At 44.2% G+C, this 23542-nt stretch overlaps 1 protein-coding gene across 1 annotated transcript in view; it reads right to left on the reverse strand.

Annotated features, from left to right (window-relative positions):
- The window catches only part of LOC116936845 (carnosine synthase 1), a 65998-nt gene that overhangs the window by 36944 nt on the left and 5512 nt on the right, over positions 1–23542 (reverse strand). Inside the window, exon 2 of the mRNA XM_076059013.1 lies at positions 4392–4608. Coding sequence (XP_075915128.1) covers positions 4392–4608 — 217 coding nt within the window. The remainder of the gene's footprint in view (positions 1–4391; positions 4609–23542) is intronic.

Below are 23542 nucleotides of genomic sequence, written 5' to 3' on the forward strand. Positions count from 1 at the left end.
CTATATACACTATTATACACTACTATATACACTACTATACACTACTCTACACTAGACTACTATACATTATACACTACACTACTATACACTACACTATACACTACTACACACTAGACTACTTTACATTACTATACATTATACACTACACTACTATATACTACTATATACACTACACTATACACTACTATACACTAGACTACTATACACTATACACTACTATATACTACTATATACACTACTATACACTACTCTATACACTACTATACATTATACACTACACTACTATATACTACTATATACACTACACTATACTATACACTACTATACACTAGACTACTATACACTACTATATACTACACTATATACTACTATATACACTACTATACACTACACTATACACTACTATACATTATACACTACACTATACACTACTATACATTATACACTACACTACTATATACACTATACACTACTATACACTATACACTAGACTACTATACATTATACACTACACTACTATACACTACTACATACACTATACACTACCATACACTATACACTAGACTACTATAAATTATACACTACACTACTATACTACTATACATTATACACTACTATACATTATACACTACACTACTATACATTATACACTACAATACAATACACTATACACTACACTATAAACTACACTATACACTACACTATACACTACACCATACACTACACTACTATACTACTATACACTACACACAGTACTCCGCACTAGACTACTATACATTATACACTACTATACACTATACACTACACTATACTACTATACACTACACTACTATACACTACACTACTATACACTATACACTACTATACACTACACTATACACTACACTACTATACACTACACTACACACTACACTATACTGCTATACACTACACTACTATACACTATACTATACACTACTATACACTACACTACTATACAATACTATACATTATACACTACACTACTATACACTACACTATACACTACACTACTATACACTATACTACTATACACTACACTACTATACACTACACTATACACTACACTACTATACACTATACACTACACTACTATACACTACACTACTATACACTACACTACTATACACTACTCTATACACTACACTATACACTACACTACTATACACTACACTACTATACACTACACTATACACAGTACTCCGCACTAGACTACTATACATTTTACACTACACTACTATACACTACATTATACACTACTCTATACACTACACTATATACTACTATACACTACTATACATTATACAGTACAATACTATACACTACACTATACACTACACTACTATACACTCTACACTACACTATACACTACACTATACTACTATACACTAATCTACTAAACTCTACACTATACACTACACTACTATACACTCTACACTACACTATACTCTACACTATACACTACACTACTATACACTATACTATGCACAACACTATACACTACACTACTATACACTACTCTACTAAACTCTAAACTATACACCACCACCACACCGCGGAGACAGCCCGGTCCACACACTGGATTGACTTAGAGCAGTCTCTCTCTCTCTGTGTGTATGCGTCCCCCTGCCTCGTGCTAGGCCTCTCTGTAGGCCTCACGTCTCGTGCTAGGCCCCACGTCTCGTGCTAGGCCTCTCTGTAGGCCTCAAATCTCGTGCCAGGCCTCTCTGTAGGCCTCAAGTCTCGTGCCAGGCCTCTCTGTAGGCCCCATTTCTCGTGCTAGGCCTAACGTCCCATGCTAGGCCGTAGGCCCCACGTATCGTGCCAGGTCTCTCTGCAGGCCTCAAGTCTCGTGCTAGGCCCCACGTCTCATGCCAGGCCTCTCTGTAGGCCTCAAGTCTCGTGCTAGGCCTCAAGTCTCGTGCTAGGCCTCTCTGTAGGCCCCACGTATCGTTCTAGGCCTCAAGTCTCGTGCTAGGCCTCTCTGTAGGCCTCAAGTCTCGTGCTGGGCCTCTCTGTAGGCCCCACGACTCGTCCTAGGCCTCTCTGTAGGCCCCACTCATCGTCCTAGGCCTCAAGTCTCGTGCTAGGCCTCTCTGTAGGCCTCAAGTCTCGTGCTGGGTCTCTCTGTAGGCCTCAAGTCTCGTGCTGGGCCTCTCTGTAGGCCTCAAGTCTCGTGCCAGGCCTCTCTGCAGGCCCCACGTCTCGTGCTAGGCCGCTCTGTAGGCCTCAAGTCTCGTGCCAGGCCTCTCTGTAGGCCCCACGTCTCGTGCCAGGCCTCTCTGCAGGCCTAAAGTCTCGTGCTAGGCCTCTCTGTAGGTCCCACGTCTCGTGCCAGGCCTCTCTGTAGGCCTAAAGTCTCGTGCTAGGCCTCTCTGTAGGTCCCACCTCTCGTGCTAGGCCTCTCTTTAGGCCTCAAGTCTCGTGCTAGGCCTCAAGTCTCGTGCTAGGCCTCTCTGTAGGCCCCACGTATCATGCTAGGCCTCTCTGTAGGCCCCACGTCTAGTGTTAGGCCTCAAGTCTCGTGCTAGGCCTCTGCAGGCCTCAAGTCTCGTGCTAGGCCTCTCTGCAGGCCCCAAGTCTCGTGCTAGGCCCCACGTCTCGTGCTAGGTCTCTCTGCAGGCCCCAAGTCTCGTGCCAGGCCTCTCTGTAGGCCCCACGACTCGTCCTAGGCCTCTCTGTAGGCCCCACTCCTCGTCCTAGGCCTTAAGTCTCGTGCTAGGCCTCTCCGTAGGCCCCACCTCTCGTGCTAGGCCTCTCTGTAGGCCCCACTCCTCGTCCTAGGCCTCAAGTCTCGTGCTAGGCCTCTCTGTAGGCCTCAAGTCTCGTGCTGGGCCTCTCCGTAGGCCTCAAGTCTCGTGCCAGGTCTCCCTGCAGGCCTCAAGTCTCGTGCTAGGCCTCTCTGTAGGCCCCACGTCTCGTGCTAGGCCTCAAGTCTCGTGCTAGGCCTCTCTGCAGGCCCCACGTCTCGTATTAGGCCCCACGTCTCGTGCTAGGCCTCTCTGTAGGCCTCAAGTCTCGTGCTAGGCCTCTCTGCAGGCCCCAAGTCTCGTGCTAGGCCCCACGTCTCGTGCTAGGCCTCTCTGCAGGCCCCAAGTCTCGTGCAAGGCCTCTCTGTAGGCCTCAAGTCTCGTCCTAGGCCTCTCTGTAGGCCTCAAGTCTCGTGCTAGGCCTCGCTGTAGGCCCCACGTCTCGTGCTGGGCCTCTCTGTAGGCCCCACGTCTCATGCTAGGCCTCTCTGTAGGCCCCACATCTCGTCCTAGGCCTCGCTGTAGGCCTCAAGTCTCGTGCTGGGCCTCTCTGTAGGCCTCAAGTCTCGTGCCAGGCCTCTCTGTAGGCCTCAAGTCTCGTGCTAGGCCTCTCTGTAGGCCTCAAGTCTCGTGCTGGGCCTCTCTGTAGGCCTCAAGTCTCGTCCTAGGCCTCTCTGTAGGCCTCAAGTCTCGTCCTTCTGTAGGCCTCAAGTCTCGTGCTGGGCCTCTCTGTAGGCCTCAAGTCTCGTGCCAGGCCTCTCTGTAGGCCTCAAGTCTCGTCCTTCTGTAGGCCTCACGTCTCGTGCTAGGCCTCTTTGTAGGCCCCACGTCTCGTGCCAGGCCTCACGTCTCGTGACAGGCCTCTCTGTAGGCCTCAAGTCTCGTGCTAGGCCTCAAGTCTCGTGCTAGGCCTCTCTGTAGGCCTCAAATCTCGTGCCAGGCCTCTCTGTAGGCCTCAAGTCTCGTGCTATGTCTCTCTGTAGGCCCCACGTCTCGTGCTAGGCCTCAATTCTCGTGCTAGGCCTCTCTGTAGGCCCCACGTCTCGTGCTAGGCCTCAAGTCTCGTGCTAGACCTCAAGTCTCGTGCTAGGCCTCTCTGTAGGCCTCACGTCTCGTGCCAGGCCTCTCTGTAGGCCTGAAGTCTCGTGCTATGTCTCTCTGTAGGCCCCACGTCTCGTGCTAGGCCTCAAGTCTCGTGCTAGGCCTCTCTGTAGGCCCCACGTCTCGTGGCAGGCCTCTCTGTAGGCCTCAAGTCTCGTGCTATGTCTCTCTGTAGGCCCCACGTCTCGTGCTAGGCCTCACGTCTCGTGCTAGGCCTCTCTGTAGGCCTCAAGTCTAGTGCCAGGCCTCTCTGTAAGCCTCACGTCTCGTGCTAGGCCTCAAGTCTCGTGCTAGGCCTCTCTGTAGGCCTCAAGTCTAGTGCTAGGCCTCTCTCTAGGCCCCACGTCTCGTGCTAGGCCTCAAGTCTAGTGCTAGGCCTCTCTGTAGGCCCCACGTCTCGTGCCAGGCCTCCCTGCAGGGCCCCTCGTCCTAGGCCTCACGTCCCATGCTAGGCCGTAGGCCTCACCGTAGGCCCCACCCCCCCCCCCCCCCCCCCCCCCCGTGTCCCCCTGTGTAGGTTACCCAAGCGGGTCTCGTTCGTCCTGTCCACCGTTTCGGGTAGGCCGGCCTCCTGCAGGCATCTCTGCAGGCTCTCGTAGGCCCGCAGGAGGCGCGTGTCGCCAGCGCTCGTATCCTTGGGCCCGTGCAGGCTCGGCGGCACGCTCCAGTAGGCCGTGGCCAGGCTGAGCGGGGCTCCCTGGTCGGACTTGTCCACGCGGCAGCCGTGCACGGAGGACGGCTGACGCGGGTGACACGCGCGGCGCAGCAGGCGTTCGGTGAACTCGCAGTAACGCGCGCGCGGTACACTCGGTACACACACAGTACATACACACAGTACACACAGAGTATACACACAGTACACTTAGTACACACAGTACACACACAGTACACACACACAGCACACACACACAGTACACACACACAGTACACTTAGTACACACAGTACACACACAGTACACTTAGTACACACAGTACACACACAGTACACTTAGTACACACAGTACACACACAGTACACTTAGTACACACAGTACACACACAGTACACACACACAGTACACACACAGTACACTTAGTACACACAGTACACACACAGTACACACACACAGCACACACACACAGTACACACACACAGTACACTTAGTACACACAGTACACACACAGTACACTTAGTACACACAGTACACACACAGTACACTTAGTACACACAGTACACACACAGTACACTTAGTACACACAGTACACACACAGTACACACACACAGTACACACACAGTACACTTAGTACACACAGTACACACACAGTACACTTAGTACACACAGTACACACACAGTACACTTAGTACACACAGTACACACACAGTACACACACACAGTACACACACAGTACACTTAGTACACACAGTACACACACAGTACACTTAGTACACACAGTACACACACAGTACACTTAGTACACACAGTACACACACAGTACACACACACAGTACACACACAGTACACTTAGTACACACAGTACACACACAGTACACACACAGTACACTTAGTACACACAGTACACACACAGTACACTTAGTACACACAGTACACACACAGTACACACACAGTACACACACAGTACACTTAGTACACTCGGTACACACAGTACACACACAGTACACACACACAGTACACTTAGTACACACACACAGTACACACACAGTACACACACACAGTACACACACAGTATACACACAGTACACACACAGTACACACACACAGTACACTTAGTACACACACAGTACACAGAGTACACACACAGTACACTTAGTACACACACACAGTACACACACAGTACACTTAGTACACACACAGTACACAGACACAGTACACACACAGTACACTTAGTACACACACAGTACACACACAGTACACACAGTACACACACAGTACACTTAGTACACACACAGTACACACACACACAGTACACACACACAGTACACTTAGTACACACACAGTACACTTAGTACACACACAGTATACACAGTACACACACACAGTACACACACACAGTACACACACATTACACTTAGTACACACAGTACACTTAGTACACACACAGTACACACACAGTACACACACACAGTACACTTCGTACACACACACAGTACACACACACAGTACACACAGTACACACACAGTACACTTAGTACACACAGTACACACACATTACACACACAGTACACACAGTACAAACACAGTACACTTAGTACACACACACAGTACACACACAGTACACTTAGTACACACACACAGTACACAGACACAGTACACACACAGTACACTTAGTACACACACAGTACACACACAGTACACACAGTACACACACAGTACACTTAGTACACACACAGTACACTTAGTACACACACAGTACACACACACAGTACACACACAGTACACTTAGTACACACACAGTACACACACACAGTACACTTAGTACACACACAGTACACACAGTACAAACACACAGTACACTTAGTACACTTAGTACACACACAGTACACTTAGTACACACACAGTACACTTAGTACACACACAGTACACGCACAGTACACTTAGTACACACACGGTACACACAGTACACACACAGTACACTTAGTACTCACACAGTACACACACAGTACACACACACAGTACACACACACAGTACACTTAGTAAACACAGTACACTTAGTACACACACAGTACACACACAGTACACTTAGTACACACAGCACGGTACACACACACAGTACACACACACAGTACACACACAGTATACACACAGTACACACACACAGTACACACACACAGTACACACAGTACACACACAGTACACACAGTACACACACAGTACACACACACACAGTACACTTAGTACACATTACACACACAGTACACACAGTACAAACACACAGTACACGTAGTACACACACAGTACACTTAGTACACACACAGTACACACACAGTACACACACACAGTACACTTAGTACACACAGTACACACAGTACACACACACAGTACACTTAGTACACACACAGTACACTTAGTACACACACAGTACACTTAGTACACACACAATACGCACACAGTACACTTAGTACACACACAGTACACACACACAGTACACACAGTACACACACAGTACACACAGTACACACACAGTACACACACACAGTAAACTTAGTACACACACAGTACACTTAGTACACACACAGTACACACAGTACACACACAGTACACTTAGTACACACACAGTACACTTAGTACACACACAGTACACTTAGTACACACACAATACGCACACAGTACACTTAGTACACACACAGTACACACACACAGTACACACAGTACACACACAGTACACTTAGTACACACACAGTACACACACAGTACACTTAGTACACACAGTACACTTAGTACACACACAGTACACTTAGTACACACAGTACACTTAGTACACACACAGTACACACACAGTACACTTAGTACACACACAGTACACTTAGTACACACAGTACACTTAGTACACACACAGTACACACACAGTACACACAGTACACAGTACACACAGTACACAGTACACACACAGTACACACAGTACACACACAGTACACTTAGTAGACACACAGTACACACACAGTACACACACAGTATACACACAGTACACTTAGTACACACAGTATACACACAGTACACTTAGTACACACACAGTACACACACACAGTACACACAATACACACACAGTACACGCACAGTACACACACACAGTACACTTAGTACACACACAGTACACACACACAGTACACACAGTTCACACACAGTACACACACACAGTACACTTAGTACACACACAGTACACACACAGTACACTTAGTACACACACAGTACACACACAGTACACATACAGTACACTTAGTACACACACAGTACACACACAGTACACTTAGTACACACAGTACACACACAGTACACACAGTACACTTAGTACACACACAGTACACTTAGTACACACACAGTACACGCACATTACACACAGTACACACACACAGTACACTTAGTACACACACAGTACACTTAGTACACACACAGTACACACATAGTACGCACAGTACACACACAGTACACACACAGTACACTTAGTGCAACCATTACACTTAGTACACACACAATACACACTCAGTACACACACAGTACACTTAGTACACACACAGTACACTTAGTACACACCGTACACACACAGTACACTTAGTACACACACAGTACACACACAGTACACTTAGTACACACACAGTACACACAGTACACTTAGTACACACACAGAACACACACAGTACACACAGTACACACACAGTACACACACAGTACACTTAGTACAAACAGTACACTTAGTACACACACAGTACACACACAGTACACTTAGTACACACACAGTACACACACAGTACACACACAGTACACTTAGTACACACAGTACACACACAGTACACTTAGTACACACAGTACACACACAGTACACTTAGTACACACAGTACACACACAGTACACACACAGTACACTTAGTACACACACAGTACACACACATTACACACAGTACACTTAGTACACACAGTACTCAGTACACTTAGTACACACACAGTACACACACAGTACACTTAGTACACACACAGTACACTTAGTACACACACAGTACACGCACATTACACACAGTACACACACACAGTACACTTAGTACACACACAGTACACAGTACACTTAGTACACACACAGTACACACACAGTACACTTAGTACACACAGTACACACACAGTACACACAGTACACTTAGTACACACACAGTACACTTAGTACACACAGTACACACACAGTACACTTAGTACACACAGTACACACACAGTACACACACACAGTACACACACAGTACACTTAGTACACACAGTACACACACAGTACACACACAGTACACTTAGTACACACAGTACACACACAGTACACTTAGTACACACAGTACACACACAGTACACACACACAGTACACACACAGTACACTTAGTACACTCGGTACACACAGTACACACACAGTACACACACACAGTACACTTAGTACACACACACAGTACACACACAGTACACACACACAGTACACACACAGTATACACACAGTACACACACAGTACACACACACAGTACACTTAGTACACACACAGTACACAGAGTACACACACAGTACACTTAGTACACACACACAGTACACACACAGTACACTTAGTACACACACACAGTACACAGACACAGTACACACACAGTACACTTAGTACACACACAGTACACACACAGTACACACAGTACACACACAGTACACTTAGTACACACACAGTACACACACACAGTACACACACAGTACACTTAGTACACACACAGTACACACACAGTACACACACACAGTACACTTAGTACACACACAGTACACTTAGTACACACACAGTACACACAGTACACACACACAGTACACACACACAGTACACACACATTACACTTAGTACACACAGTACACTTAGTACACACACAGTACACACACAGTACACACACACAGTACACTTCGTACACACACACAGTACACACACACAGTACACACAGTACACACACAGTACACTTAGTACACACAGTACACACACATTACACACACAGTACACACAGTACAAACACAGTACACTTAGTACACACACACAGTACACACACAGTACACTTAGTACACACACACAGTACACAGACACAGTACACACACAGTACACTTAGTACACACACAGTACACACACAGTACACACAGTACACACACAGTACACTTAGTACACACGCAGTACACTTAGTACACACAGTACACACACAGTACACACACAGTACACTTAGTACACACAGTACACACACAGTACACTTAGTACACACAGTACACACACAGTACACACACACAGTACACACACAGTACACTTAGTACACTCGGTACACACAGTACACACACAGTACACACACACAGTACACTTAGTACACACACACAGTACACACACAGTACACACACACAGTACACACACAGTATACACACAGTACACACACAGTACACACACACAGTACACTTAGTACACACACAGTACACAGAGTACACACACAGTACACTTAGTACACACACACAGTACACACACAGTACACTTAGTACACACACACAGTACACAGACACAGTACACACACAGTACACTTAGTACACACACAGTACACACACAGTACACACAGTACACACACAGTACACTTAGTACACACACAGTACACACACACAGTACACACACAGTACACTTAGTACACACACAGTACACACACAGTACACACACACAGTACACTTAGTACACACACAGTACACTTAGTACACACACAGTACACACAGTACACACAGTACACACACACAGTACACACACATTACACTTAGTACACACAGTACACTTAGTACACACACAGTACACACACAGTACACACACACAGTACACTTCGTACACACACACAGTACACACACACAGTACACACAGTACACACACAGTACACTTAGTACACACAGTACACACACATTACACACACAGTACACACAGTACAAACACAGTACACTTAGTACACACACACAGTACACACACAGTACACTTAGTACACACACACAGTACACAGACACAGTACACACACAGTACACTTAGTACACACACAGTACACACACAGTACACACAGTACACACACAGTACACTTAGTACACACACAGTACACTTAGTACACACACAGTACACACACACAGTACACACACAGTACACTTAGTACACACACAGTACACACACAGTACACTTAGTACACACACAGTACACACACAGTACACACAGTACAAACACACAGTACACTTAGTACACTTAGTACACACACAGTACACTTAGTACACACACAGTACACTTAGTACACACACAGTACACACACAGTACACTTAGTACACACACGGTACACACAGTACACACACAGTACACTTAGTACTCACACAGTACACACACAGTACACACACACAGTACACACACACAGTACACTTAGTAAACACAGTACACTTAGTACACACACAGTACACACACAGTACACTTAGTACACACAGCACGGTACACACACACAGTACACACACACAGTACACACACAGTATACACACAGTACACACACACAGTACACACACACAGTACACACAGTACACACACAGTACACACAGTACACACACAGTACACACACACAGTACACTTAGTACACATTACACACACAGTACACACAGTACAAACACACAGTACACGTAGTACACACACAGTACACTTAGTACACACACAGTACACACACAGTACACACACAGTACACACACACAGTAAACTTAGTACACACACAGTACACTTAGTACACACACAGTACACACAGTACACACACAGTACACTTAGTACACACACAGTACACTTAGTACACACACAGTACACTTAGTACACACACAATACGCACACAGTACACTTAGTACACACACAGTACACACACACAGTACACACAGTACACACACAGTACACTTAGTACACACACAGTACACACACAGTACACTTAGTACACACAGTACACTTAGTACACACACAGTACACTTAGTACACACAGTACACTTAGTACACACACAGTACACACACAGTACACTTAGTACACACACAGTACACTTAGTACACACAGTACACTTAGTACACACACAGTACACACACAGTACACACAGTACACAGTACACACAGTACACAGTACACACACAGTACACACAGTACACACACAGTACACTTAGTACACACACAGTACACACACACAGTACACACACAGTATACACACAGTACACTTAGTACACACAGTATACACACAGTACACTTAGTACACACACAGTACACACACACAGTACACACAATACACACACAGTACACGCACAGTACACACACACAGTACACTTAGTACACACACAGTACACACACACAGTACACACAGTTCACACACAGTACACACACACAGTACACTTAGTACACACACAGTACACACACAGTACACTTAGTACACACACAGTACACACACAGTACACATACAGTACACTTAGTACACACACAGTACACACACAGTACACTTAGTACACACAGTACACACACAGTACGCACAGTACACTTAGTACACACACAGTACACTTAGTACACACACAGTACACGCACATTACACACAGTACACACACACAGTACACTTAGTACACACACAGTACACTTAGTACACACACAGTACACACATAGTACGCACAGTACACACACAGTACACACACAGTACACTTAGTGCAACCATTACACTTAGTACACACACAATACACACTCAGTACACACACAGTACACTTAGTACACACACAGTACACTTAGTACACACCGTACACACACAGTACACTTAGTACACACACAGTACACACACAGTACACTTAGTACACACACAGTACACACAGTACACTTAGTACACACACAGAACACACACAGTACACACAGTACACACACAGTACACACACAGTACACTTAGTACAAACAGTACACTTAGTACACACACAGTACACACACAGTACACTTAGTACACACACAGTACACACACAGTACACACACAGTACACTTAGTACACACACAGTACACACACAGTACACTTAGTACACACAGTACACACACAGTACACACACAGTACACTTAGTACACACACAGTACACACACATTACACACAGTACACTTAGTACACACAGTACTCAGTACACTTAGTACACACACAGTACACACACAGTACACTTAGTACACACACAGTACACTTAGTACACACACAGTACACGCACATTACACACAGTACACACACACAGTACACTTAGTACACACACAGTACACAGTACACTTAGTACACACACAGTACACACACAGTACACTTAGTACACACAGTACACACACAGTACACACAGTACACTTAGTACACACACAGTACACTTAGTACACACAGTACACACACAGTACACTTAGTACACACAGTACACACACAGTACACACACACAGTACACACACAGTACACTTAGTACACACAGTACACACACAGTACACACACAGTACACTTAGTACACACAGTACACACACAGTACACTTAGTACACACAGTACACACACAGTACACACACACAGTACACACACAGTACACTTAGTACACTCGGTACACACAGTACACACACAGTACACACACACAGTACACTTAGTACACACACACAGTACACACACAGTACACACACACAGTACACACACAGTATACACACAGTACACACACAGTACACACACACAGCACACTTAGTACACACACAGTACACAGAGTACACACACAGTACACTTAGTACACACACACAGTACACACACAGTACACTTAGTACACACACACAGTACACAGACACAGTACACACACAGTACACTTAGTACACACACAGTACACACACAGTACACACAGTACACACACAGTACACTTAGTACACACACAGTACACACACACAGTACACACACAGTACACTTAGTACACACACAGTACACACACAGTACACACACACAGTACACTTAGTACACACACAGTACACTTAGTACACACACAGTACACACAGTACACACACACAGTACACACACACAGTACACACACATTACACTTAGTACACACAGTACACTTAGTACACACACAGTACACACACAGTACACACACACAGTACACTTCGTACACACACACAGTACACACACACAGTACACACAGTACACACACAGTACACTTAGTACACACAGTACACACACATTACACACACAGTACACACAGTACAAACACAGTACACTTAGTACACACACACAGTACACACACAGTACACTTAGTACACACACACAGTACACAGACACAGTACACACACAGTACACTTAGTACACACACAGTACACACACAGTACACACAGTACACACACAGTACACTTAGTACACACACAGTACACTTAGTACACACACAGTACACACACACAGTACACACACAGTACACTTAGTACACACACAGTACACACACACAGTACACTTAGTACACACACAGTACACACACAGTACACACAGTACAAACACACAGTACACTTAGTACACTTAGTACACACACAGTACACTTAGTACACACACAGTACACTTAGTACACACACAGTACACACACAGTACACTTAGTACACACACGGTACACACAGTACACACACAGTACACTTAGTACTCACACAGTACACACACAGTACACACACACAGTACACACACACAGTACACTTAGTAAACACAGTACACTTAGTACACACACAGTACACACACAGTACACTTAGTACACACAGCACGGTACACACACACAGTACACACACACAGTACACACACAGTATACACACAGTACACACACACAGTACACACACACAGTACACACAGTACACACACAGTACACACAGTACACACACAGTACACACACACAGTACACACACACAGTACACACAGTACACACACAGTACACACAGTACACACACAGTACACACACACAGTACACTTAGTACACATTACACACACAGTACACACAGTACAAACACACAGTACACGTAGTACACACACAGTACACTTAGTACACACACAGTACACACACAGTACACACACAGTACACACACACAGTACACTTAGTACACACAGTACACACAGTACACACACACAGTACACTTAGTACACACACAGTACACACAGTACACACACAGTACACACACACAGTAAACTTAGTACACACACAGTACACTTAGTACACACACAGTACACACAGTACACACACAGTACACTTAGTACACACACAGTACACTTAGTACACACACAGTACACTTAGTACACACACAATACGCACACAGTACACTTAGTACACACACAGTACACACACACAGTACACACAGTACACACACAGTACACTTAGTACACACACAGTACACACACAGTACACTTAGTACACACAGTACACTTAGTACACACACAGTACACTTAGTACACACAGTACACTTAGTACACACACAGTACACACACAGTACACTTAGTACACACACAGTACACTTAGTACACACAGTACACTTAGTACACACACAGTACACACACAGTACACACAGTACACAGTACACACAGTACACAGTACACACACAGTACACACAGTACACACACAGTACACTTAGTACACACACAGTACACACACACAGTACACACACAGTATACACACAGTACACTTAGTACACACAGTATACACACAGTACACTTAGTACACACACAGTACACACACACAGTACACACAATACACACACAGTACACGCACAGTACACACACACAGTACACTTAGTACACACACAGTACACACACACAGTACACACAGTTCACACACAGTACACACACACAGTACACTTAGTACACACACAGTACACACACAGTACACTTAGTACACACACAGTACACACACAGTACACATACAGTACACTTAGTACACACACAGTACACACACAGTACACTTAGTACACACAGTACACACACAGTACACACAGTACACTTAGTACACACACAGTACACTTAGTACACACACAGTACACGCACATTACACACAGTACACACACACAGTACACTTAGTACACACACAGTACACTTAGTACACACACAGTACACACATAGTACGCACAGTACACACACAGTACACACACAGTACACTTAGTGCAACCATTACACTTAGTACACACACAATACACACTCAGTACACACACAGTACACTTAGTACACACACAGTACACTTAGTACACACCGTACACACACAGTACACTTAGTACACACACAGTACACTTAGTACACACACAGTACACACAGTACACTTAGTACACACACAGAACACACACAGTACACACAGTACACACACAGTACACACACAGTACACTTAGTACAAACAGTACACTTAGTACACACACAGTACACACACAGTACACTTAGTACACACACAGTACACACACAGTACACACACAGTACACTTAGTACACACACAGTACACACACAGTACACTTAGTACACACAGTACACACACAGTACACACACAGTACACTTAGTACACACACAGTACACACACATTACACACAGTACACTTAGTACACACAGTACTCAGTACACTTAGTACACACACAGTACACACACAGTACACTTAGTACACACACAGTACACTTAGTACACACACAGTACACGCACATTACACACAGTACACACACACAGTACACTTAGTACACACACAGTACAAAGTACACTTAGTACACACACAGTACACACACAGTACACTTAGTACACACAGTACACACACAGTACACACAGTACACTTAGTACACACACAGTACACTTAGTACACACACAGTACACGCACATTACACACAGTACACACACACAGTACACTTAGTACACACACAGTACACTTAGTACACACACAGTACACACATAGTACGCACAGTACACACACAGTACACACACAGTACACTTAGTGCAACCATTACACTTAGTACACACACAATACACACTCAGTACACACACAGTACACTTAGTACACACACAGTACACTTAGTACACACCGTACACACACAGTACACTTAGTACACACACAGTACACACACAGTACACTTAGTACACACACAGTACACACAGTACACTTAGTACACACACAGAACACACACAGTACACACAGTACACACACAGTACACACACAGTACACTTAGTACAAACAGTACACTTAGTACACACACAGTACACACACAGTACACTTAGTACACACACAGTACACACACAGTACACACACAGTACACTTAGTACACACACAGTACACACACAGTACACTTAGTACACACAGTACACACACAGTACACACACAGTACACTTAGTACACACACAGTACACACACATTACACACAGTACACTTAGTACACACAGTACTCAGTACACTTAGTACACACACAGTACACACACAGTACACTTAGTACACACACAGTACACTTAGTACACACACAGTACACACACATTACACACAGTACACACACACAGTACACTTAGTACACACACAGTACACAGTACACTTAGTACACACACAGTACACACACAGTATGCACAGTACACACACAGTACACACACAGTACACTTAGTGCAAACATTACACTTAGTACACACACAGTAAACACTCAGTACACACACAGTACACTTAGTACACACACAGTACACTTAGTACACACCGTACACACACAGTACACTTAGTACACACACAGTACACACACAGTACACTTAGTACACACACAGTACATACAGTACACTTAGTACACAGACAGAACACACACAGTACACACAGTACACACACAGTACACACACAGTACACTTAGTACAAACAGTACACTTAGTACACACACAGTACACACTCAGTACACACACAGTACACTTAGTACACACACAGTACACTTAGTACACACCGTACACTCACAGTACACTTAGTACACACACAGTACACACACAGTACACTTAGTACACACACAGTACACACACAGTACACTTAGTACACACACAGTACAATTAGTGCACACACAGTACACTTAGTACACACACACAGAACACACACAGTACACACACAGTACACTTAGTACACACACAGTACACACACAGTACACACAGCACACACACAGTACACACACAGTACACTTAGTACACACACAGTACACACACAGTACGCACAGTGCACACACAGTACACACACAGTACACTTAGTACAAACAGTACACTTAGTACACACACAGTACACACTCATTACACACAAAGTACACTTAGTACACACACAGTACACTTAGTACACACCGTACACACACAGTACACTTAGTACACACACAGTACACACACAGTACACTTAGTACACACACAGTACACACACAGTACACTTAGTACACACACAGTACACACACACAGTACACACACAGTACACTTAGTACACACACAGTACACAAACAGTACACTTAGTACACACAGTACACACACAGTACACACACAGTACACTTAGTACACACACAGTAAACACACATTACACACAGTACACTTAGTACACACAGTAGTCAGTACACTTAGTACACACACAGTACACACAGTACACTTAGTACACACACAGTACACACACAGTACACTTAGTACACACACAGTACACTTAGTACACACACAGTACACGCACATTACACACAGTACACACACACAGTACACTTAGTACACACACAGTACACAGTACACTTTTTACACACAGTACACACACAGTACACTTAGTGCAAACATTACACTTAGTACACACACAGTACACACTCAGTACACACACAGTACACTTAGTACACACACAGTACACTTAGTACACACCGTACACACACAGTACACTTAGTACACACACACAGTACACACACAGTACACTTAGTACACACACAGTACACACAGTACACTTAGTACACACACAGAACACACACAGTACACACACAGTACACTTAGTACACACACAGAACACACACAGTACACACAGTACACACACAGTACACACACAGTACACTTAGTACAAACAGTACACTTAGTACACACACAGTACACACTCAGTACACACACAGTACACTTAGTACACACACAGTACACTTAGTACACACCGTACACACACAGTACACTTAGTACACACACAGTACACACACAGTACACTTAGTACACGCACACAGAACACACACAGGACATACACAGTACACTTAGTACACACACAGTACACACACAGTACACACAGTACACACACAGTACACACACAGTACACTTAGTACACACACAGTACACACACAGTACGCACAGTACACACACAGTACACACACAGTACGCACAGTACACACACAGTACACACACAGTACACTTAGTACAAACAGTACACTTAGTACACACACAGTACACACTCAGTACACACAAAGTACACTTAGTACACACACAGTACACACACAGTACGCACAGTACACACACAGTACACACACAGTACGCACAGTACACACACAGTACACACACAGTACACTTAGTACAAACAGTACACTTAGTACACACACAGTACACACTCAGTACACACACAGTACACTTAGTACACACACAGTACACTTAGTACACACACAGTACACTTAGTACACTTAGTACACACACAGTACACACACAGTACACACAGTACACACACCGTACACACACAGTACACTTAGTACACACACAGTACACACACAGTACACTTAGTACACACACAGTACACTTAGTACACACACAGAACACACACAGTACACACAGTACACATACAGTGCACACACAGTACACTTAGTACAAACAGTACACTTAGTACACACAGTACACACTCAGTACACACACAGTACACTTACTACACACACAGCACACTTAGTACACACCGTACACACACAGTACACTTAGTACACACACACAGTACGCACACAGTACACTTAGTACACACACAGTACACACACAGTACACTTAGTACACACAGTACACTTAGTACACACACAGTACACTTAGTACACACACACAGAACACACACAGTACACACAGTACACACACAGTACACACACAGTACACTTAGTACAAACAGTACACTTAGTACACACACAGTACACTTAGTACACACCGTACACACACAGTACACTTAGTACACACACAGTACACACACAGTACACTTAGTACACACACAGTACACACACAGTACACTTAGTACACACACAGTACACTAAGTACACAAACAGTACACTTAGTACACACACACAGAACACACACAGTACACACAGTACACACACAGTACACTTAGTACAAACAGTACACTTAGTACACACACAGTACACACTCAGTACACACACAGTACACTTACTGCACACACAGTACACTTAGCACACACACTGTACACACACAGTACATTTAGTGCACACACAGTACACACAGTACACTTAGTACACACACAGTACACTTAGTACACACACAGTACACACACAGTACACTTAGTACACACACAGTACACAAACAGTACACTTAGTACACACACAGTACACAAACAGTACACACCCAGTACACTTAGTACACACACAGTACACACACAGTACACTTAGTACACACACAGTACACTTAGTACACACACAGTACACACACAGTACACTTAGTACACACACAGTACACACACAGTACACTTAGTACACACACAGTACACTTAGCACACACAGTACACACACAGTACACTTAGTACACTTAGTACACACAGTACACTTTGTACACACACACAGTACACACAGTACACTTTGTACACACACACAGTACACACACAGTACACTTATTACACACACAGTAGACACACAGTACACTTAGTACACACACAGTACACTTAGTACACACACAGTACACTTAGCACACACACAGTACACACACACAGTACACTTAGTACACACACAGTACACTTTGTACACACACACAGTACACACAGTACACTTTGTACACACACACAGTACACACACAGTACACTTATTACACACACAGTAGACGCACAGTACAGTTAGTACACACACAGTACACACAGTACACTTACTGCACACAGTACACTTAGCACACACTGTACACACACAGTACACTTAGTACACACAGTACACTTAGTACACACACAGTACACTTAGTACACACACAGTACACACACAGTACACACAGTACACACACAGTACACACACAGGACACTTAGTACACACACAGTACACTTAGTACACACAGTACACTCACAATACACAGAACACACAGTACACACACAGTACACACACAGTACACACAGTATACACATAGTACACTTAGGACACACACAGTACACACAGTACACACACAGTACACTTAGTACACACGGTACACTTAGTACACACACACAGTACACACACAGTACACTTAGTACACACAGTACACTTAGTACACACACAGTACACACACACAGTACACACACAGTACACTTAGTACACACACAGTACACACACAGTACACTTAGTACACACATAGTACACTTAGTACACACACAGTATACTTAGTACACACACAGTACACAAACAGTACACTTAGTACACACACAGTACACACACAGTACACACAGTCCACACACAGTACACACATAGTACAATTAGTACACACACAGTACACGTAGTACACACACAGTACACTTAGTACACACACAGTACACTTAGTACACTACACAGTACACACACAGTACACTTAGTACACACAGTACACTTAGTACACACACAGTACACACACAGTACACACACAGTACACTTAGTACACACACAGTACACTTAGTACACACACAGTACACTTAGTACACTTAGTACACACACAGTACACACACAGTACACTTAGTACACACACAGTACACTTAGTACACAGACGGTACACACACAGTACACTTAGTACACACGCACAATACACACCGTACACACACAGTACACACACACAGTACACACAAACTGTACACTTCGTACACACACAGTACACACACAGTACACTTAGTACACACACAGTACACACACAGTACACACAGTACACACACAGTACACACAGTACACTTAGTACACACACAGTACACACACAGTACGCACAGTACACACACAGTACACACACAGTACACTTAGTGCAAACATTACACTTAGTACACACACAGTACACACTCAGTACACACACAGTACACTTAGTACACACACAGTACACTTAGTACACACCGTACACACACAGTACACTTAGTACACACACACAGTACACACACAGTACACTTAGTACACACACAGTACACACACAGTACACACAGTACACACACAGTACACACAGTACACTTAGTACACACACAGTACACACACAGTACGCACAGTACACACACAGTACACACACAGTACACTTAGTGCAAACATTACACTTAGTACACACACAGTACACACTCAGTACACACACAGTACACTTAGTACACACACAGTACACTTAGTACACACCGTACACACACAGTACACTTAGTACACACACACAGTACACACACAGTACACTTAGTACACACACAGTACACACAGTACACTTAGTACACACACAGAACACACACAGTACACACAGTACACACACAGTACACACACAGTACACTTAGTACAAACAGTACACTTAGTACACACACAGTACACACTCAGTACACACACAGTACACTTAGTACACACACAGTACACTTAGTACACACCGTACACACACAGTACACTTAGTACACACACACAGTACACACACAGTACACTTAGTACACACACAGTACACACACAGTACACTTAGTACACACACAGTACACTTAGTACACACACAGTACACTTAGTACACTTAGTACACACACAGTACACACAGTACACTTAGTACACACACAGTACACACGCAGTACACTTAGTACACACACAGTACACACACAGTACAATTAGTACACACACACAGTACACACAGAGTACACTTAGTACACACAGTACACACAGTACACTTAGTACACACATAGTACACTTAGTACACACACAGTACACTTAATACACACACAGTACACACACAGTACACACTTAGTACACACACAGTACACACACCGTACACTTAGTACACATACAGTACATACACAGTACACACACAGTACATTTAGTACACATACAGAACACACACAGTACACACACATTACACTTTGTACACACACAGTGCACATACAGTACACTTAGTACACACACAGTACACACACAGTACACTTAATACACACAGTACACACGCAGTACACACAGTACATTTATTACACAAACAGTACACTTAGCACACCCACAGTACACACACATTACACTTAGTACACACACAGTACACCTAGTACACACAGTACACTTAGTACACACACAGTACACACTCACTACACACACAGTACACTTAGTACACTTAGTACACAAACACAGTACACACACAATGCACTTAGTACACACACAGTACACTTAGTACACACACAGTACACACACAGTACACTTAGTACACACAGTACACACACAGTACACTTAGTACATACACAGTACACACAGTACACTTAGTACACACACAGTACACACAGTACACTTAGTACACACACAGTACACACACAGTACACTTAGTACACACAGTACACACACAGTACACTTAGTACATACACAGTACACACTGTACACTTAGTACATACACAGTACACTTAGTACACACAGTACACACACAGTACACTTAGTACACACACAGTACACTTAGTACACACACAGTACATACACAGTACACTCAGTACACACACACAGTGGGTGGGTGAGTGGGTGGGTCAGTTGGTGAGTGAGTGGGTGGGTGAATGAGTGAGTGGGTGAGTGAGTGAGTGGGTGAGTGGGTGAGTGAGTGGGTGAGTGAGTAGGTGAGTGGGTGAGTGGGTGGGTGGGTGAGTGAGTGAGTGGGTGGGTGAGTGGGTGGGTGAGTG

The sequence above is a fragment of the Petromyzon marinus genome (assembly GCF_048934315.1).
Source record: "Petromyzon marinus isolate PM22_M1 ecotype Great Lakes invasive population chromosome 84 unlocalized genomic scaffold, UKy_Petmar_22M1.pri1.0 chr84_unloc.1, whole genome shotgun sequence".
Lineage (NCBI taxonomy): Eukaryota > Metazoa > Chordata > Hyperoartia > Petromyzontiformes > Petromyzontidae > Petromyzon > Petromyzon marinus.